Source organism: Diaphorina citri, unplaced genomic scaffold (assembly GCF_000475195.1).
Source record: "Diaphorina citri unplaced genomic scaffold, Diaci psyllid genome assembly version 1.1 scaffold1760, whole genome shotgun sequence".
Taxonomy (NCBI): Eukaryota; Metazoa; Arthropoda; class Insecta; order Hemiptera; family Psyllidae; genus Diaphorina; species Diaphorina citri.
In genome coordinates, this window is record NW_007379186.1 from 33,231 (window position 1) to 55,933 (window position 22,703).

General features: G+C 37.8%; 1 protein-coding gene across 1 annotated transcript in view; it reads left to right on the forward strand.

The window, feature by feature from the left end:
- Positions 1–322: 322 nt before the first annotated feature.
- The window catches only part of LOC103517130, a gene marked incomplete at its 3' end in the record, with an annotated part of 29,662 nt that continues 7,281 nt past the window's right edge, over positions 323–22,703 (forward strand). Inside the window, exons 1-7 of the mRNA XM_026829342.1 lie at positions 323–580; positions 9,526–9,771; positions 10,922–11,775; positions 12,063–12,261; positions 12,569–12,656; positions 18,584–18,894; positions 21,438–21,781. Coding sequence (XP_026685143.1) covers positions 538–580; positions 9,526–9,771; positions 10,922–11,775; positions 12,063–12,261; positions 12,569–12,656; positions 18,584–18,894; positions 21,438–21,781 — 2,085 coding nt within the window. The remainder of the gene's footprint in view (positions 581–9,525; positions 9,772–10,921; positions 11,776–12,062; positions 12,262–12,568; positions 12,657–18,583; positions 18,895–21,437; positions 21,782–22,703) is intronic.

The window sequence follows — 22,703 nt, forward strand, 5'->3', positions numbered from 1 at the left end:
AACCTTATTTGCTATGTTTGCCATGTTGTTTTTGTCATAACTCTCCTAAATTTCATTATTAATCTAATCTCTATGTCCTTTGTGTTTCAGATACCATGCCCGAATAGAACCACACAGAAGAGAGGGGCAAAGCCGTTCTTCATCGGAAGTTTGTCGTCAATTATCAAAGGAATGTCTTACGCCGTTTTTCGACATTTCTTCGTGATTTGAAAATTCCGAGAATTTCTTCCCCGACGTCGAAATTTTCGACACAAAAGCGGAAAGGAGAGCGAGCGTCGATTGAATTTCTTTTATCTCTATGTCCTTTGTGTTTCAGATACCATGCCCGAATAGAATCCACAGAAGAGAGGGGCAAAGCCGTTTTTCATCGGAAGTTTGTCGTCAATTATCAAAGGAATGTCTTACGCCGTTTTTCGACATTCCTTCGAGATTTGAAAATTCCGAGAATTTCTTCCCCAACGTCGAAATTTTCGACACAAAAGCGGAAAGGAGAGCGAGCGTCGATTGAATTTCTTTGTTTTCGTGTCTCTTCTCAACATGAGATATTTGCTAATATCCGTGCTCCACATTTTCCTGCAAGGTAAGCGCATTTCTCCTTTCAATGTTTTCATGTCGTGACGCATATCTATTTCGGGTTGATGTATTTTTCTATTAGTACGTGGGTTGCAGAGCGTTTTAGGTGTGTTTTTGGAAGAATATTTTAGTACCTCCGAAGAGAATGCGAACATTATGTTCTTTATCCTTTTACCTTTCATGATGAGCTACTTTGGAAAGCAAAGAATTTCTCAAATTCAGTTTTTGGGAAAACAAAAGATCCTTTTATCTATCTACACATATACCTATACATATCTTGTTTCTATTTTTACACATGTTCAAGCAAATTAATGCTTAACAAATTGCTCAAGGTTTCAAATAAGGGAAATTTACTCCTCCCTCCTGCCTATAATCGAGACTTTTTCCAAGCTGACGGTCTAAATAAAGCACTTACAACACTACTTTGCCTTTGAATCATTGAACTCCAGGTCAAAAGTTCTCCGCGCTAACCACTACACCACTGAATTTGGTTGCATGGGTTTACACTTTACACAGTAATAACTCCTGCGGCATACTACCCAATGACATCGATCAATATTATCTATTTTGGGTTGATGTATTTTTCTATTAGTACGTGGATTGCAGAGCGTTTTAGGTGTGTTTTTGGAAGAATATTTTAGTACCTCCGAAGAGTATGCGAACATCATGTTCTTTATCCTTTTACCTTTCATGATGAGCTACTTTGGAAAGCAAAGAATTTCTCAAATTCAGTTTTTGGGAAAACAAAAGATCCTTATCTATCCACACATATACCTATACATACTTTGTTTCTATTTTTACACATGTTTAAGCAAATGCTTAACAAATTGCTCAGGGTTTCAAATAAGGGAAAATTACTCCTCCCTCCTGCCTAATTTAGACTTTTTCTGAGCTGACAGTCTAAATAAAGCACTTACAACACTACTTTGCCTTTGAATCACTGAACTCCAGGTCAAAAGTTCTCCGCGCTAGCCACTACACCACTGAATTTGGTTGCATGGGTTTACACTTTACACAGTAATAACTCCTGCGGCATACTACCCAATGACATCGATCAATATTGGATCAATTCCAGTGATTTATTCAATGGAATAGAATAACAATTAAAATTACACTGACATTCATAATCAGAATCACAGTCTCGAAGCAATGGAAATTGAAGTATTTTTTTTTTTTTTAACAAGTTTCCATTTATATTTGATTGACAAAAAACTCAGAACATACATTTTTCATATAAATGGTATACCCATCCGTATAAGCAGAGCTTGTGCCACGGATGGGGAAGCAGACAGATATCCACAAAGCAAAGTATCAATGAAACAGATATAAACCAAAGTATCTACACCAAAGTAGATATCAATGGGATGGATACCAAAGTATCAATGAGATAGCATTATGAAAGTAATCATGACAAACCAAAGCTCAAAGTTCAGCATTGTTCCATTTGGACTCCCAAGTCAAGGTTAGGTTGATCAATTCCAGTGATTTATTCAATGGAATAGGATAACAATTAAAGTTATACTGACATTCATAATCAGAATAACAGTCTCGAATCAATGGAAATTGAAGTATTTGAACAGACAGATATCCACAAAGCAAAGTATCAATGAAACAGATATACACCAAAGTAGATACCAATGGGATGGATACCAAAGTATCAATGAGATAGCATTATGAAAGTAATCTCATGACAAACCAAAGCTCAAAGTTCAGCATTGTTCCATTTGGACTCCCAAGTCAAGGTTAGGTGAGCTATGATTTGAATGCAACTAATCAGTGCCGGACGGTGCATTGGGAAGTTATGTGGGTTCCGAAATGAGGATAAGTTATTGAACGAACGATATTTTCTGATCTGAATTTCAACTCAACGATCATTCATTGGATTTTCTGTCTCTTTGTTTAATGAAATTTGGCAAAAATGTTCTTTTGGCAAACACGTAAAGGAAATTTCCTGATCCTTTTTCTTAACGAGTTCTTCAGTTCAATTCACCACTGATAAGTTAGGGAGGAAGTTCCATTAACTTTGTGTAGGTACTTTTCTCGGGACGACTAGATGTAACGATGATTGTTTATCAATATCGACAGTTAACAGTTGAACCTGTATCTCTCCACGATCGTTGTGCCAACGATTCTCATGGAAGAGTCATCGTTATTGTCGAATAGTCCCAAGCAAAACGTAGCTTATTAAGACGCTCCCATTCCAAATCTCACCATCCGCGTCTGAAAAGTAAAGTAAGACATAGAAAACATTTTCTGCCCTTTTGACCCTCCGAAGTCAGAACTTCGCGAATACCTCGCATTATATGAACCGTGAACAAGCCGTGTGTTCTAAAAGCTCCATTGGATACCTTATCTCCCTCACAATGGCTGAAATAGTAGGCACATCATTTGAAACCTTATCTCTAATTAGTTTACGAGTGGCGTTTTTATAGTGGCGTAGTGTGAGCTTTTGAAAAGGGGAAACTTTATAAACCCATAATACAGTGTGCCTGTGGCAATAGCGTAGGTATGTACTTTTTTGTCTACCCCCGGAAGATTTTGCCCCCCCCCCTGATTAAATAGTGGATTGGATCGACCGAAGGGGGTGGATGCTCCAAAATTAGGCACAGCTGCCCCACCCCCTAAATATCCCTGTGGGGCCCACCCGCACAGCGAGGGTTGTGGGATATACGCCAGTGGTTGGTGCTTAGTATCTAGGTTAAAAACATAAACAATCACTTATTAGATATTTTTAGTAAGTGGACCGAAGGAGGGTAAGAAAAAGCCGTCATCCCTTCCCCTCTACGGGAAAGGATGAGCGTTACTTTCCTTAGCTTTCATGGAACACACGCCACTACACTGTTATAACTAACAAGAACAACAAGATGTTAATTTTGGCATGCCATCACGTAGATATGCCCCTTACTTTTTGCAATGATTAAAACAGATATTAGATCGCTCCTTGTGAAATTCAGCACGTTTTTAATTGGACGCCATGTAAAGTTTCATTCATTGCAAATCGCAGCTGGGTCAGAACAAGACAATTGTTTCGCGATTTCGTTTTCGTGGTATTTTTCAACTTGATAATCATAATTTCGTGCATGTCAAAACGTGTGAACTTTGAATGGCATCAAGCTGATCTAGTAAATTAAGATAAGAGCTTGAAACTCGGCACAATCTAAACTTTTAATGGCATCAAGCTGATCTAGTAAATTAAGATAAGAGCTTGAAACTCGGCACAATCTAATCAACTGATAATTTTATAAAAGGTGACTTTGGCACATCCACTAAAAATCTGAAGGTACCTGCTATTGAGAATCACTCAGCCTCTTGTGAAAAATCGAGAATCTATAGGGTACCTTTTTATGTCCCAGAGCTTTTTTTACGTCCCAGAGGAAATGTGAATCATAAAAGCCTGATATGATCATAGCAGGTAAACTGAGCGGACTTTAATGCAAAAGAAAAGTAGGTTGTCATTACCTCGGAAATTTGATTATTCAACAATTTGTTTTAGGGAGGGAAGGTACCTAGTTAGATAGGTATTATTGTTCCACTATTTTTGAATTTTGTATTTCACCAATTAGTTTTTATTCCATTTACCATTTGGCTATTCCTACTATTCTCATTCCGTTCTCTGACTATTTTGGATTCACCAAAGCTATACTCCAATTAGTGTAGGTGTATTTGTCAACTTTGTACACCTACGGGAAATGTGAATCATAAAAGCCTGATATAATTATATGATCTTAGCAGTTAAAAAGAGTTTATTATACAAAAGAAAAGTAGTTGCTAGTGCCGAAATTCGATTACCTATGTAGGTAGTACCAATATTGAACAATTTTACGGAGGGAAGGTAGGTACCTAGATAGATATCATTGAACAATGAGCATATTTGCAACTATTGTCCTTCCAACATTTTGTATTTCACCAATTAGTTTTTATTCCATTTACCATTTGGCTGATACGGGAACGTCCACGCAAAATCTTTGAAAAATCACAAAATTAAATTTTATCCAATCGACTTTTTTTCTATATGGGATGAAAGAAAACAATCTTGTACCTTCTTGTTAAGATAACAATGCTCAGAGTCATTATAGGGTAGGATAACAGTATAACAATGACATTTGAACTTGTCTTTACCAATGTCGAGTTTGGACAACTTCTCTAATAAAATGAGATCACAGGGCTGGATTTACTGATGCACGACGAAACCAGAAATATCTTGTCTATAGTGTGCATTTTATGGCTCGAGTTTAGAACACTGCGATTAGGCAGACCTTTTGATGAACTTTCCAACCCTGGAGAAATTTAAGGCCGCACAAGTTGGTTTAACTTACAATTAGGTATGTAGGTACATATCTAGGTATGACTTACAACTTGAATCACAGTACTGGGAAATAGCCAGAGAAAAAGAGAAAAACCAACGAAAGAGAGAGAGAGAGAGAGAGAGAAGAAGAAGAAGAAAGGAGGGGAAAAGTTAGCGGGAAATCCCGGTATTACGAAGGGACAGAAGGAGAGAAAGGGAGAGAGGAAGAGAAAGAGAGGGAGGTAAATGCTGTGCTGAAAAGGATGTAGGAATCATATCAAGAACAATTAGCTCATTTTCAGCTTTTCCAACTTCGGGGTCACTCTAGTGACGGTGGACGTTCCCATACATATTATTCTCATTCCGTTCTCTGACTATTTTGGATTCACCAAAGCTATACTCCAATTAGTGTAGGTGTATTTGTCAACTTTGTACACCTACGAACACGAATAAGAGTAGAAGTGATTATACAAAATCTTGTACCTTCTTGTTAAGATAACAATGCTTAAAGTCTTTATAGGGGTAGGACAACAGTATAACAATGACATTTGAACTTGTCTTTACCTAATAGGAAAACTCTTCTAATAAATGAGATCAGGGCTGGATTTAGTGATCCACGACGAGACCAGACATATCTTGTCTATAGTGTGCATTTTATGGCTCGAGTTTAGAACACTGCGATTAGGCAGACCTTTTGATGAACTTTCCAACCCTGGAGAAATTTAAGGCCGCACAAGTTGGTTTAACTTACAATTATGTAGGTACATATCTAGGTATGATTTACAACTTGAATCACAGTACGAAGGAATAGCCAGGGAAAAAGAGCAAAACCAACGAAAGAGAGGGAGAGAGAGAGAAGAAGAAGAATAAAGGAGGGAAAAGTTAGCGGGAAATCCCGGTATTACGAAGGGACAGAAGGAGAGAGAAAGAGAGGAAGAGAGAGAGAGGAAGAGAGAGAAAGAGAGGGAGAGAAAGAGAGAAAAAGAGAGAAAGGGAGAGAGGAAGAGAGAGAGAGAGAGAGAAAAAGAGAGGGAGGTAAATGCTGTGCTGAAAAGGATGTAGGAATCATATCAAGAACAATTAGCTCATTTTCAGCTTTTCCAACTTTTTTTTTTATTTTTTTACCATACAACTTTTTTATACAAAAAGGACTATGTATAACTGTTCCATATACCACCATTACCTTCTCTCTCTCTCTTCTCTCTCTATCTCTCTCCTTTCTTCGCACTAATTAATTAAGGATGTGGCGAGAAAGAAAAAAAAAAATCCCACATAGCCCCAAGTATATGTTGTGGTATGGGAGGGAGAGAGAGGGGATTCAGTGGAGGAGGAGGAAAGAGAGAGAGGGGAGGAGGGGGGGTAATTTGAATTTATTCTTTTTCCTCCTTCTCCTCCCCCTCCCACCCTTCTTTGTCAGCTTTTGTTTTTAGCGAAATTTTCCTCCTTCTCCTCTCTCCTCCCTCCCTTTTTTGTCAGCTTTTGTTTTTAGCGAAATGTGTTATTTTTTTCTCTCTCTTTCTCTCTTGCTTCTTCTTCTTCTTCCTCTTCCTTCTTTTCCTCTTTTTTTTTTTTTTCTTCTTTTCTCCATCATCTCCGCGCGATGAAAAATGAAGGATTTGACGCCCTCCTCCTCCCCCCCCAATCCTCACCCCTCAGTCTCCTTCACTTCCCCTCCCTTTTCTTCTTCCTCTCTCTTTCTCTTCTTCTTTTCACATCTCTCTTCTCTATTCCTATCCTTCCTCTCCAACTCTCCATTTCTTTTCTTCCTTTTCCTCTTATTCCTTACTCCTTCGCCACTTCTCTTCTCTCGTTTTCAATTTTTCTCCTCTTCCCCTCTATCTCCTTCTCCTCCTCCTCTTCTTGACTTCTCCTCTTTTTTCTTCTTCCCTTCCCTTCCTCCCCTCCTGTCTATCCTTATATTATGCATATTTCGCTTTCTCGGATAAAGGCCAGGATTTGGGGGGGCTTCCATTTATCATCCATCTCTCTCCCTCTCCCCCTCCTTTCTCTCAAATTGTTTTCTTTTAAACCTTGCCTCACTAATTATTGCAAAGTGTGGGTGATGGTATAAATAATTAGGTTAGGAAGAGCCAGAAAAAACTTGATGGATAGAATGAGAAAGAGAAAAAAAGAGAGCAGAGAGAGAGAGGAGATAGGAAGGGAGAGAGAAAGAGCGAGAAATGGAGGAAGGGAGAGAGAAAGAGCGAGATGGAGAGAGAGAGAGAGAGAAAGAGCGAGATGGAGAGAGAGAGAGAGGGGGGGGAGGCAGGGATGGGGAGGGAGGAAGATGGTAGGAAATAAAAAATAGTGGATGTAAAAACATAAATAACTAGAGAGAGTTCGGAAAGATAAATAGAGTGAGAAAAAAGAGTGAATAGAAACACCGTTATTCCTATTGGTGGATGTGCCAAATGCACTTTTCACTAAATTCTTAGATATAGGTACCTGGAAAAGGTATACAATACCTAGGTACATACCTAACCTAGATAAATTAAAAAAAAAAAAAAAAAAAATGAATTGAAACATTATCTTGATTTATAAACACTGGATAATCTACAGGCTCTGGAATGTGGATAAGTTACTATGCGGTAAGAGAGACATGTAGGTACAGTCCGGGATAGTGTTATATCAATGTTATGTGTTATGGGCCACTAGTATAATGTAGATAATAGATATGTTATCTATATATGTTTTCCTACATTTGGTGAATTTTCGGTCACAAAATGACCGTAATTTGGACCCGGATTCTACTTGGCGTTGAGGTTTAGGTCTAATGTTGAATGTGTGGTTTTATAATTTTGTTAATATTTGTTTGAACTCGGTTTTGAGGCATACCTAGTTCAGTGCTCTTACTTCTCATATTTACCGTTATGTTTGCACTTGATGTGGTTATATTACGTCAATGAGGAACAGTTACTTGTATCCATAATATCCGCATGTTTCAGGTACATTCGTGAACGGTAAATACGCTCAAGTTTTACAAAGCACATCACACATCTACCAGAACAACAAGAAAATCAAACCTACACCCGCTCACCAAAGTAAAATCCTCAAAACTGTTGGGCCCTCTCTTGGCGGTATTGACAAACCAAAGAAGAACGTCAACATTGAAGCGACACCCACACCATCTAGTTTGGAAGATGACAACTCGCTGCCTTTAGAATCTCTCTTCCATTCTAACCCAAGTGGTAACTTGATCAGACAATCGAGACGACCTGCTGTGGGCAATGGACAATTCAAGAACAGATACAACGCTATCAATAGGAAGCAAAATGTGGATGACTATGTGACAAGTGAGGAAAGTGATAATGAAAACTTGGACTATCCATCCACTACGAGCAGCTACAGGAAAAACAAATATGGCAACCAAAACAACAATGGCGCCACAGCACCTGGAACGAACTCTGGTGGAAGAAATGTAAACAAGTAAGTAGTACCTAAAGGGTGTCCCAATAAGAATGCAAGATTTGAAACGGTCATAACTTTGTTAAGACTTGTTTTATTTTGCCCAACCTTTGACAGATTGATTGTAAACATATCAAAATTAGTCATCATGGAGCCTATTCAACAACGCGTTTGCATAATAAAATTGACACATTATCACTTTTGCGCGAGAATTTTCCTAGTCGAAATCGTGTCATTTTCCGTTTTTAGTCGCCATCTTGATTTTAATTATTATTCATCGGTGCTTTCTTTTGATTGTCATTCTAAAATTCAGGTCTTGAAGAGGTCTGTTTCATTTATTTAAGGAGCCAATTCGGTGTTTGTCAAGTTCCTAATTTCCCGTATTTCCAGTATCAGTAAGTTAGTGTAAATCAGCATTAGTAGATTTAGTAGGTATTTCAATATCGATGTCTATAAATCAATCTCCAAAAAGACAAGGGGGCGGATTATCGAATTCCAAAACTTTCAACCAATAGATGAGGCTAAATGGATTATCACAGTTGTTAGTTTACAAAAGCGTTTGTCATCCGAAAACATTGTGGCGTCAGCGATATCTGTTTCACTGAAAGTGGCGATGAAATTTATTTCCAAATAAAAAAACAGATCGTAAAACATTAATAGCGATGATGGCGCGAAACTAAACCGCCCTCCACCTAGCATTTCATGTTTTTTTCAAAGGCTATTATTCCGCCTGGTTCGGGAGGGAACTTGTAATGCATTAAAGGGATAAAAATAAATTAATTACTTACTCCATGGAACGCGTGGAACTAGTAGCGTCTGTATGTACAATCTACATGATGATAATGTACTAAATGCATAGAATAGGGAAGAGGTTTGACAGAGGTAACTGTAACTGCTATGGTCTTATCGTCCCAAAGGCGAAGAGAGAAGGAAGACAGGATAGGAGAAGAGGTTTGACAGAGGTAACTGTAACTGCTATGGTCTTATCGTCCCAAAGGCGAAGAGAGAAGGAAGACAGGATAGGAGAAAACCAGCCGTTCCGAGAACAAACAGTATCCCTTCAGGATAAAATGCGGCTCGGAACGGAATCGAACCCCCGGCCTAGCGCTTAGAAGGCAGATGCGCTACCAACCATGCTAACTAGGCTAGCTTTTCTTGAGTTTGATCTACTTGGAACCCATTTACCCAGTCGATGACGATCTACCACGATTGACTCTAGTGTATACGCGCCTTAACACCTTACCCATTGATTTTGTTCGCAGTATGGCTTGCGTCAGCCGCCGTCTACGTGCCGTCAGCAGGCCCCGTTTACATCACGCCGGAGAAAGACCAGGCCGCTTCCTCAATAGAAGAGGCCACCCCCTCCCCCACTCCATCAGTCAGTAGTAATGCGGACGCCATTATGACCACTCAGACAGTGTATGGGTTTCTGGACTTTACGACCACCATGGGCAATACGGTGATGGTATTCTCGCCGAACAGTGCAGCACCTGTCGTTGTCAGCACGGGTAAGTTTGGGGGTTCCTGAAAGAAGACGAAGAAGAAGGACTAGACCAGTGGTTCTCAAACTTTTTTGCATGGCGCCCCCTTTGGGCATATTCTCATTTTTTCACGCCCCCCCCCACCTTACCCAACCCCTCGGTATATTATTTTTACCTATGGGTTTTATGGAATAACAAAACGAGAATTTGAAACTTTGAGAAACTTATTTTTTTTTATTTTTAATAATAAAGTAGGTAGGTAGTGTTGTGCATCAACCTTGACCAAGAACCAAGGATACAAAGGAAAAGCTCGCGAGGAAAAGCTCGCGCCCCCCCTGATTTGTCTCCAGGCCCCCCAGTTTGAGAACCTCTGGACTAGACGAAGAGGAGGAGAAAAAGAAGAAGATTTTTTTCTTGACATATTCCCTCATGTGAAAATATTCCAAATCGCCAGAGGTCAGTCCTGTGGCGATTAGGATTTTGTACAACTCGATAAAAATACCTGGAAAATCTATCAGTTCAGTTAGCAGATCATCTTCGAAATATAAATATATTAAAAACCTTTTTTTTACTTTCTATTTATTTATTTATTTTTTTTTTCTTTTTTAATGAATAGAAAATCCAACACAATGTACTCGTTTCCTCCAAATCATAACGAACACAAAGCTCCATTCCATGGAAAAGCTCCATTCCATGGAAAAGGAAAAGAAAAATGTTCAAGGGAATTGTTAGACATTTTCTCTTGAGCTATATCTCTCTACCTTTCTCTTTGCTTACAATCTCTAATGAAGAAATTGCAATAAATCAAACTGGAAAACAACAAAACTGCCTCCGTCTACAAAAAAAACTGTAGAGGAGCCCCCATTTCTTAATATGTCAGGAGAAAAACTTCATATCCCATGATTTATCGCTTTCTGATGGGAAAATTTTTCGGTAAAAAAAACAACTCTGTTGTGGAAATCTAAAACCTGAATCTTTTCTACCTCACATTTCTGTGTTTTCCATTCTTATTTTACGAATTAATCTTACAATACTTGGCAGACAGGAAGTCTCGATTTTTTCCAAAGTAGCTAAGTTTGAAGATGTTTAGACAAAACATGTTTTGCTATTTTGTGGACCTACATAATATATTTTCCTTGCATGATATAAGTATATTCTTTCCTTTTTCTGATTTTAGAATCAAGTAAACCGGAAGAAGTGACAAAGGTTGAAGTTATTGAAACAAAACCAATTGAAACTACACCACAATCTGTAGAGGAAATAAAACCAAGCAAAACTATAGTCGAACAGAAAACCAACGAGAAGAAGAATAGTAACGACAAGAAATCACAGGAGAAGAAAGTTGTGAGCTCTGTGTTTGCAGTTGTGTCTAGTCCATTTGTAGAAGAAGTCAAAGAAGAGAAGACTGAAAAAACACCGGTCAAAGAAGAAATCAAAGAAGAAGTACAAAAAGTAGAAAGTAAAATTGTGAAACAAGAGAACATCGTTGTCAAAGAGGAAAGAATTGAAAAGCCAGAGAAAAAGGACGATGTTGTTGAGAAGAAAAAGCCAGTCGTCTTCACAAAAGTAGAAATCCGAGAAGGACCAACGGAAGAAAAAGTTGAGAAGGTGCCCAAATTCACAACGGTCGAATCGGTTAAAGAATCGGTGTCTCAAGAGAAAAGTGTCAGAGTTGAACCCAAAGTTGAAAAGAAAGCGCCCGTCATTACAACCAAAGTTGAAGTCAAAACATCCGAGTCATCCGATGAACCTCGTGAAGTGAAAGAAGAACAAAAAGTGAGTAATGTACGTGTGGAAGTTGTGACACATCGTGAAGAAGTTGAAGAAAGAGGCACTACAGAAAGTGATGTGGATTCTGAACCCGCTGTTGAAGTTACTGGAATTCTGAAACCCTTGGCAATCCTGTCCAGCAAAGTTGAAGTGGTTGCAGAGGAACCTGCTACCATTGTAGGCAATAACATAGGAGAGACTCCTGAATACTATGACTTCCTCTCCAGACAACCATCTGAAGTTGTGGACGAAACTTTCAGAGTAAGTAATAAGATGTTGCAGTATTGCTAGTTCTTGTTTAAATTTCTGTGCTTAGAATACGAATTAGTTTTTATGAAATAATTCAAATAATACAGGTTGTGGAGAGATTTGTTTATTAGAATTATTTTATTAAGTTAGCTCAACAAGTATGACTTGTCAAGTTTTGGCTTGGGCTGGAATGAAACACACAAAAAGTATTTTCATTAAAATTGCCTAAACGTTATTTAGCTTTCATAGCAATTTACGGTCACTAAGCAACTAAGCACCTTTTCGCCCTTTTGCTCCAGGTAATTGACCTGAAACCATCTGCTCCAAACAAGGTTTACCAAAAGCCACTCAGAACTTATGACGGCAAACTCAACATCCGACCATCCAAAAACAATCCACTCAATAATGACGAACTACAACCAACCGGATTGGTGACCAGTCTAGGCGGAACTATTGTTCAAGATGGATTAACCACTGTACATGAAACCAGTGTATTAGGTAAGTCTGACGAATCTGAGGATAGTTATTGTCTTTGTGAAATATGTGCTACCTTCATGCATGCCTATAAAGATAAATTTATTATTAAGGCACCTACTGCTTAGACAATATTTATCTAAATTCCAAAATACCGATATTTGTTCCTGTAAGAGATTCTTTACAATTTCAACAAACTATCAGTTGTGTTGTTATTTTCGCTAGATTTCATGTACTCATTATTTACACGAGTTTAGAGTTTTCATTACGTCCCTTTCCCCTGTTCTCTTGTTTGAATAATAAAAAATGTATTTATTTTTTCGTTTTGTAGTTTATCTAGTAATCTGGTTGTTCAGTCAACTGTATACTGTATCTCTACCTCAACTGGAAAATGCCCGGGTCACTCAAGGACCAAAAAGGCTCGAAAATTAATCAAAACTTTCGATTGATCACTGTAAAATCAATTTTTGTGGTTTCGAAATTTCCATTAAGCAACAGTCAGCACATTTTTTTTTTTTTTTTTTTTTTTTTTTTTTAAGGCGCTTTAAACCAAACTGTCGATCAATGTCGACTGAACCGTCACACTGCCTGGATACACCTCGTCAATCGACGGCCCGTCGACTGTGTGAGGATAGTGGCCACACCTTAAAGCTCCAGATTTTAGGGTATGGATTTTAAAAATAGTAAAAGCTTACAAATTAGACAAACGCCTGAATGTTAATGTGCTGATGTAATGTAAACACTTTTTAACTAGGGTTTAACTAAACCTGTCTACTTTGACGGAGTCCCTCGTACTTCCCACAGTAATCAAATCTTTACAAGACAAATTATTGCTACTCAATGCACCCAAAATAATTTAAGACCCTAATCTATTGTGGTCAATTATGTACTTAACATCCATAGTAAACCATTACCTGTGGGTAATACTTACTCTAGGTATCTATAATGTAGGTATCTCGTATTATCTGTTATGTAGGTTGAAAAGGTGGCTCTTGCTCAGGCAAAAATGGAACCTTGAAAAAACCTAGATTATGGATTAGGGTAGGTGATTTTTGCATAGAAATGTGATGTGCATTGTCTGCATTGAGTATCTGAGGAAGTTGATGTGAAGTGATATTGCAGAATGAGTGCCCTAATCTATTGTGGTCAATTATGTACTTAACATCCATAGTAAACCATTACCTGTGGGTACTTACTCTAGGTATCTATAATGTAGGTATCTCGTATTATCTGTTATGTAGGTTGAAAAGGTGGCTCTTGCTCAGGCAAAAATGGAATATTGTGGTCAATTATGTACTTAACATCCATAGTAAACCATTACCTGTGGGTACTTACTCTAGGTATCTATAATGTAGGTGCTTCAGCAGCTTTGGTTAAGAAACGCTGTGCGTGGTTGGTATTTGGAGAAAAAAATTGACCTTGGTTTTTTTTACCCGATTACATTATACTTTCCTTCCTACATGTAGGATAAGGAATGTAAAAATAGAGTTTGTAGTAGACTTTGCAAATCAAAGCTGTAGGATTTAATGTAGGTCTTTATATCCCCCTTTTCATATTAACAGTATTAATTGAAATATTCCTATACCTTAATAAGGTAGGAATACGAAAATGCATCCTACTCCTACATCATGTTTCTTAATTACTCTAATGAATCTCCTCTCCCTCTCTTTACCTCCTTCTCTCTTCCTCTCCATCTCTTCCTCCTTCTCTCCCCTCTCCCTCCCCCTCCTTTTACTTAGATACTTCTCTCTCCCTCTTTACCTATCTCCCTATTTTTCTCTCTCTCTCTCTTTACCTAACTCCCTCTGTTCCTTTTTTCTTCTCTCTCTCCCTCCCTCCTCTTTCCTCCTCCTCTCTCTCTCTCTCTCTCTCTCTCTCTCTCTCTCTCTTATGTCTTTCTCTCTTTGCTCTTTCTTTTCCTCCTTTTTCTTTATCCGACTCTCTCCCCCCCCCTCTATCCTTCCCTCCCTCTCTTGTCCTTCTCTCTCTCTCCCTAAAGTTCATGTTCATTTTAACTTTGTACGTTTCTATTTGATCAAAGCTCTTAGCGTGAAGCTCTTGCAAATCATACGTTCCCTCAGACTTTTGCTTTACATCATTAATATCATTACAGAGTTCCTCCACGGTATAAAGCTTTGCTCTAATGAATCTCCTCTCCCTCTCTTTACCTCCTTCCCTCTTTCTCTCTCTTCCTCTCCATCTCTTACTCCTTCTCTCTCCACTCCCTCCCCCTCCTTTTACTTAGATACTTCTCTCTCCCTCTTTACCTATCTCCCTCTGTTCCTTTTTTCTTCTCTCTCTCTCCCCCCTCTTTCCTCCTCTCCCTCTTATGTCTTTCTCTCTTTCTTTTCCTCCTTTTTTCTTTATCCGACTCTCTCCCCCCTCTATCCTTCCCTCCCTCTCTTGTCCTTCTCTCTCTCTCGCTCTCTCTCTCTCCCTAAAGTTCATGTTCATTTTAACTTTGTACGTTTCTATTTGATCAAAGCTCTTAGCATGAAGCTCTTGCAAATCATACGTTCCCTCAGACTTTTGCTTTACATCATTAATATCATTACAGAGTTCCTCCACGGTATAAAACTTTGAGAGAAGTGGTGAATTTACGTTCATGTTAGGAAGTTAAAAAAACGGCTGGCAAAGAGAGTGAAACTATGTGAAAGAGAGGGAGAGGGAGACAAGAGAGAGAGAGAGAAAGAAAGAGAGAGAGAGAAAGAGAGAGAGAGAGAGAGAGAGAGAGAGAGAGAGAAAGAGAGGGAGAGAAGAGAGGGACTAGCCTAGTCTATGAAAAGAGGAAGAAGATAAAGAGAGAATCGTTTTGGTGGATGTGCTGAAGAAAGAGAGAGAGAAAGAGAGAGAGAGAGAGAGAGAGAAGAGAGGGAGAGAAGAGAGGGACTAGCCTAGTCTATGAAAAGAGGAAGAAGATAAAGAGAGAATCGTTTTGGTGGATGTGCTGAAGAGAAGAAGAAAAAAATTGTAAATAGAAAATACATTATTTCACTAGTACCTGGAGGGTAGTGTGTCTACCTTGTAAGCGCTAGGTCGCGGGTGAAAGAATTACAAACAAAGGGCCAAGTACATAAATATGAAAAACAATCAATTCATCCAAGAAACGCGCGGTAGCTGCCCAAGGCAGTCTGTATTGGTGCAGCATCCGGGAAGTTTTGTCTTCACGCCACAGAAAGGGTCATGATCTTGCAACGTTTCATAATGTTCCTCAACGTTTCAATGAATGCCATTGTTCTCATTTGGCTCCGCGCCATGTTATTCCGATTTCCCATTACTTCCAGGCAGGCGAAATATTTTCCTCGCTTTTAATTTACTCATTTTCATTTCCACACTTCTGGCCAAGCACTATATTATATTTTTTCTGTCGCTGGTTACCCGGGTCCAAAGGTCTATACTCTGGCTACAGCTCGGGTCGTAGATCGAGTTTGAAAAAAAGTAGAGGGCATAAAAAAAAAAAAAAAAAAAAACATTTTTCCGTCTCCAATTTTAGGGTAGGGATTTTAAAAATAGTAAAAGCTTACAAATTAGACAAACGCCTGAATGTTAAAGTGCTGATGTAATGTAAACACTTTTTAACTAGGATTTAACAAAACCTGTCTACTTTGACGGAGTCCCTCGTGCTTCCCACAGTAATCAAATCTTTACAAGACAAATTATTGCTACTCAATGCACCCAAATAAGAAGAATGGAACATTTCAAGTCGATTTAATATCAAATTAATAACTCCTCTAGAAAGAGTACCTAAGGTAAATTGGGAGGAGATATTTTAAAAAAGGTTGTTTAACAACAGATGTAAAAACTTTTACAATAACGGTTCATGGGAGAATTCTTTCCTGAAAGCTAGAAAATCTAAAAATTTAACCACCCAATTCCTCAGATAGCCATTCATTCAGGTACTAACTCACCAAGAGATGAAAGATGTACACTTCATCCAGTACACACTGAAATTGGTACTTTTTACTCTATCTATCCTTGTTTTTTTCACTCCATCCCCATAATTCACAAAGTAAATACCCCAACCCTAGAAAACTGTAAAGCACACATTTTCACTGTCTAATTTATACCTACGCGCTACACACTTTAAAATGCGAGTTATGTAGTCATTGATACTTTACAGATGTAAAAACTTTTACAATAACGGTTCATGGGAGAATTCTCTCCTGAAAGCTAGAAAATCTAAAAATTTAACCACCCAATTCCTCAGATAGCCATTCATCCAGGTACTAACTCACCAAGAGATGAAAGATGTACACTTCATCCAGTACACACTAAAATTGGTACTTTTTACTCTATCTATCCTTGTTTTTTTCACTCCATCTCCATAATTCACAAAGTAAATACCCTAACCCTAGAAAAATGTAAAGCACACATTCTCGCTGTCTAATTTATGCCTACGCGCTACACACTTTAAAATGCGAGCTATGTAGTCATTATACACTTATAACACTTACCATGTTAGAAAGCAGCCTTTTTTAGCTCATAAAATTAATTATTTTATAAAGTAAACGGGTAGGGAAATAAAGGCACGCAGATAGGTGTACTATTTAATTACATGTAATTGCGAAGTTTCAGGCGGACCATAAATTTTAGACTGAGAAGAGAAAAAAGTTTGCGTCAGAAGAATTATTAGGGCTCGTCCGATGTGCGTTGGGTCCCTAGGCCCCCACATGTTTCAGGTGGAAATTGGCCCCTAAATTTAGGGTCCTTACTTTTAGGGGCCCCTGAAGCCTTTAGGCCCCTAAATGCTCCATGAACAATGATAACGGTCAACCTAATATGATGGTTCATAAAATCTCGATTTATGCATTTACGAGTATCATATACTTTACAGATGTAAAAACTTTTACAATAACGGTTCATGGGAGAATTCTTTCCTGAAAGCTATAGAAAATCTAAAAATTTACCACCCAATTCCTCAGATAGCCATTCATTCAGGTACTAACTCACCAAGAGATGAAAGATGTACAGTGTACACTTCATCCAGTACACACTAAAATTGGTACTTTTTACTCTATCTATCCTTGTTTTTTTCACTCCATCCCCATAATTCACAAAGTAAATACCCTAACCCTAGAAAACTGTAAAGCACACATTTTCACTGTCTAATTTATACCTACGCGCTACACACTTTAAAATGCGAGTTATGTAGTCATTATACACTTATAACACTTACCATGTTGGAAAGCAGCCTTTTTTAGCTTATAAAATTAATTATTTTGTAAAGTAAACGGGTAGGGAACCAAAGGCACGCAGATAGGTGTACTATTTAATTACATGTAATTGCGAAGTTTCAGGCGGACCATAAATTTTAGACTGAGGAGAGAAAAAAGTTTGCGTCAGAAGAATTATTAGGGCTCGTCCGATGTGCGTTGGGTCCCTAGGCCCACACATGTTTCAGGTGGAAATTGGCCCCTAAATTTAGGGTCCTTACTTTTAGGGGCCCCTGAAGCCTCTAGGCCCCTAAATGCTCCATGAACAATGATAACGGTCAACCTAATATGATGGTTCATAAAATCTCGATTTATGCATTTACGAGTATCATCAGTAAGATTTGAGTAGAACAAAACATCTTTTCATACCTAATATAAATCTATAACTTTTAGGAATGCTGTCCTCATTTCTCAATTGTTCTATATGATAGAAAATAAAATTATGGTCGAAGTCGAAACTTGGACCTCGCTTAGTTACTTAGAGCCCTCATGAACCGAAGACTTTAGGAGCAAGTTTTAACTTAGCTTGTGTATAGTAATTTTAACTTTTATTTATTGCTATTATTTTTCATACCTAATATAAATCTATAACTTTTAGGAATGTCGTCCTTATTTCTCAATTGTTCTATGATAGAAAATAAAATTATGGTCGAAACTTGGACCTCGCTTAGTTACTTAGACTTAGAGCCCTCATGAACCGAAGACTTTAGGAGCAAGTTTTAACTTAGCTTGTGTATAGTAATTTTAACTTTTATTTATTGCTATTATTTTCTCTTCCCTGGGACCCGGGAGCCACGATCTTCTTATTTTAATTTAAGAAATAAAATTACACCGGGCACCATATCGCATCGTCTTGTCTAAATTGCATCCGAAAAGTTGAAAACCGCAAGTTTTTATCAAACGCTCGCCGTTCATATTTTATTTTTTGTTTTTTTTTTTTTTTTTTTTTTTTTTTTTTTAAAAAGGAAAATAAAAATTGTTCTGAAAAAAATTTAATCAGACCAAAATAGTTTTAAATTAAACTGTCGGAATCGGAAAAAAAAGTCGGAAAAGAAATGGACAATACATCTCTCCACCAGACAATATACATTTTAACCCCCCACCACGGTCTTCCCTCTCCCAAATGATTTCAGATTCCAGAACAACCGATTCCAAAAGCCGCCCGGCCCAAGTGCTCCAGAACTAGCCACCTACTCCGTGTTCAGTGAACCTGCATCGACTGCAGCGCCATCTCTCGGTAGCGGCGGAAGACGATTCTCCCCGAGCGGAAACGGCCGAAGGAAGTCGAACAAGGAGAAGGAGTATTCGTACAAGGACGAGTCTTCGGGCAAGTCCGACAGATCTCGGGGCTTCAAGAACAAGGAGAACGCGAAGATCGTGGCGTCCAATGTTGAATCTTCCACCTCGTCCAGTATCTACAAGTTCAAACTGCAGAGACCATCCGGTAAGTTGATACACACTGTATATTTTATTGAAATAATGTCACTTCTTCACCAGCCGTTTTTTGGACTTCCATGCAGTTAAGCGTAATTTGTTGCTGAATGGGTATGGATATTCGTTCATGGGTTCTTTATTCTGTTTGTTTTTCATAAAAATATATAGGTTAAGTAGTTAACTCTGAGTAGATACCCATTTACCCACCTTTAATGGGAACTCTTCCCTGAACTGCATTTTCAAAAACCAATCTTTTTCGTTTCTTTTACACTTTGCATCTCAACCTCGCCTCAGGTGAAGTACCGGGAAGACATAAACGATAAACAAGAAAATAAATAGTCTTTATATACCTACTCCAAGACTTTATTTCAATCAGTGGAGGAGGATCACTAAGAGTCTGGGTATATTTGCGAAAATGAGTTCATCTCGGTATTTAGTCCCGTTTTTTCCCTGAACGGACCAATATTTCCTTCGCCACTATGGCGAGAGGGAATAACAATTATAATGATTTCCATTATTATTGCTCCCAGAGGATTAATTAAAAAAAGTACCACGGAAGTTTCCCCCCGTTTTTATTCTGGTGAAAGCTTGAGTAACCCTTTCCATACAGAAGGACAGAAATGGGGACTTCTTAGGAGAGGGAGGGATCTGAACACATTTGAAGAAGTTTGAAAGTAGATATGTACCTATAATACCTATATTGAAAGATTGGAGAACATTCGGTTAAAAGTAATGTGTAAATTTCTTTTTGGACTTTTCAAAGGCTTTTGACCTATAAATTCCTTTTCAACAAATATCCATGTACCTAGGTCATTTTAGGTACCTAATTAATTTTTTTCAATGAATCTGTTGATATTTAAAACTAGAGCGTTTAATGTCATTTTCAACACTACCCTCTTTTTCTCCCGTTCATGTGTGGGGTTTGTTCCCCCCAAGGTTAGATGATAGGTGGGTCACTTTTTTAATCAACCACAGAAGCAAATCGAGGAGTTAAAGGATTTGGAAAAAAATATAAAAACAAAAACTTTTCAGAAACAGAAATAAAAACAAACATTTTTCCGATTTGTTTAATGTTCTAGTGTGTTTTGAGTGTTGATGTTAACTGTTAAGTCCTCTCCCTCTCTCAGAGGGGCGAAATGATAGTGATACAAACTATATCCCCTCGATTTTTGTAAAATGGCCTATTGGCTTTAAATATCTTGGTTTTTTATTTAAATAAACTTCTATTTCGAAATTTTGTAAGTTCTATCTTGTTAAGGACCAAACCTGAAACAAAAGTTGTAAAGTTACAAACACTCAAGTTAAAGTTCAGGTGGATTATAATTGCTACCAAATCCCTTTCTAAAGGTAATCCTGAACAAAACCTTAATCCTACCAGTGAAGAGGACAAAGCCAATTTATTGAATGGTTAGCCAGGGAAAATTTATGAAAATTTATTTCATTTACAACCATCTTGTTAAGGACCAAACCTGAAACAAAAGTTGTAAGGTTACAAACCCTCAAGTTAAAGTTTAGGTGGATTATAATTGCTACCAAATCCCTTTCTAAAGGTAATCCTGAACAGAACCTTAATCCTACCAGTGAAGAGGACAAAGCCAATTTATTGAATGGTTAGCCAGGGAAAATTTATGAAAATTTATTTCATTTACAACAAAATATAAAAACAAAAACTTTTCAGAAACAGAAATAAAAACAGACATTTTTCCGATTTGTTTAATGTTCTAGTGTGTTTTGAGTGTTGATGTTAACTGTTAAGTCCTCTCCCTCTCTCAAAGGGGCGAAATGATAGTGATACAAACTATATCCCCTATTGGCTCTGAATATCTCGCTTTTATTGAAATAAACTTCTATTTCTAAATTGTGTAAGCTCCATTTTGTAAGAACCAAAACCTTGAACACAAGTTTTGAAGTTACAAACCCTCAAGTTAAAGTTTAGGTGAATTATAATTGCTACCAAATCCCTTTCTAAGGTAATCCTGAACAAAACCTTAATCCTACCAATGAAGAGGACAAAGCCAATTTATTGAATGGTTAGCCAGGGAAAATTTATGAAAATTTATTTCATTTACAACAATTCTGCTCGCAAAGAACTTTTTTCCCGACCACCATCGCCATCGCCGAAAGTTTTTCCCGGAGCTTTTAAAAAACTTTGGGGATTAATTTTATTTCTCCTGTAGCTTGTTGTCTGATATTGTTATATTTATTGTTGTTGTGTCGGATCCATTGTTATTCCTGGTCTGTGATAAATGATCGTCGAAATGTGGAGCAAACATTATTGTGAACAGGGTTTTGGTGGAGATGTAGGTCATAAAATGAGGAAATTCGGATTTGAAATTGCCTACAATCTTACCAATAGAATAATTTATTTGTACATAGTCCTTGCTACTTTTTTGAACATGATGAAATCTTTCTTTTATGGCTTTCCTTTTTAAAGTGGCAGGGTTCTCCTGGAGGAGCTCCATCATCCAACCATCTATGATCTCTCCTTCCGAGTCTTTGTCTTATAATCCCTCAGCCAATTTTCAATATTGTCACTGTCCCTTCTGTCCCCAGGTCGCTGGCAATACAAGACGACGCCCAAGCCTCGCGTGGCCATCCGACGCACCGACGACAATCTGGACAACTCCACCCTGTCCAATCAGCCGGCCCAGTTGATTCCGGATATTCAGATCGATCCGGACCAGGAAATATCTGGCTCTGGCATATTCCCGGCTCTCCAGCATGACCAGGATGATGCAGTGGTACAAGATATTGTCCCTACTGTGGCCGCTGAGACGCTCAAGGTCGCTATATCTACCCCGGCCGATTTCAAGGACGTCTACTATGAGATCGCCACTATCCGATCCCCTTATTCCTTCCAGGTAAGGGAATCCATTGACATTCTTAACTTCACTCTTGTATCATTCTGTATTTGTGTTTAAAAATGACTATCATGGCAAATGGACAATGGGCGATAGTAGATGGGCTTTTAGCATTAATCAATTGACCTTTTTGAATCAATTATTAGTTATTAGCCGTTTTGATGAACTTTGATAAATTTAATAATCATGTCCTTCTACCCTTTGGTTTATTTAGCGGTTAGTCTTATAAGGGAGCTTCAATAAAAACAAATTAATACTCTTTTAGTCAAAGTAGTTTTATTGTTCTTTTGGTTGGGGTTTGAATGATGCCCAAAAGAAACTTTAACTTACTATACTTGGGCCTATCATAATTTAAATTTATTTTGTCCTATTGAACATTCCATAAAGGTGAATGTAAAATTCCAATATTTCCAAAAAAAAAAAAAAAATCATTGAAACGATACAAAATTTCAATATTTTCACTTCATTTGATAATCAAAATGGATCATTGTAGCAGTTAGTACCTAGTTAGGAAAACGACTAATGAAAAAGTGTTCAATGTTGTTTAATTTTTTTTTTTCTGTGATATAATTTTTTTCATTGACAATAAAGCTCTTTTTGTGTAAAAAATATAAAAAAAATATGTTTTACTTTTTTCATTGAAAAAATATATTGTAGTGATAAACGCCCAATGTGCACAGGTGTGGCCATTTTTAAACAGCCCTAAAAAGTATGATGTAATCATTGTTTGAGAAAATTATTGCACTCAGACCTACCAGAAACCCTTCTAGTTTCAAAAAATCTAGCTTTTTTTTATTTTAAAAACTTGGATTATGTTGGGTCTGGGGCACTACATACAAGTGTGTCCACAGGTGTGTACATCGGGTGTCTAGAACTACATTGACAATTTTCACATTGGGCCTCTGGCACTACAAACTCGAAGTACACGGGTGTGTACATTGGGCGTCAGGAGGATATA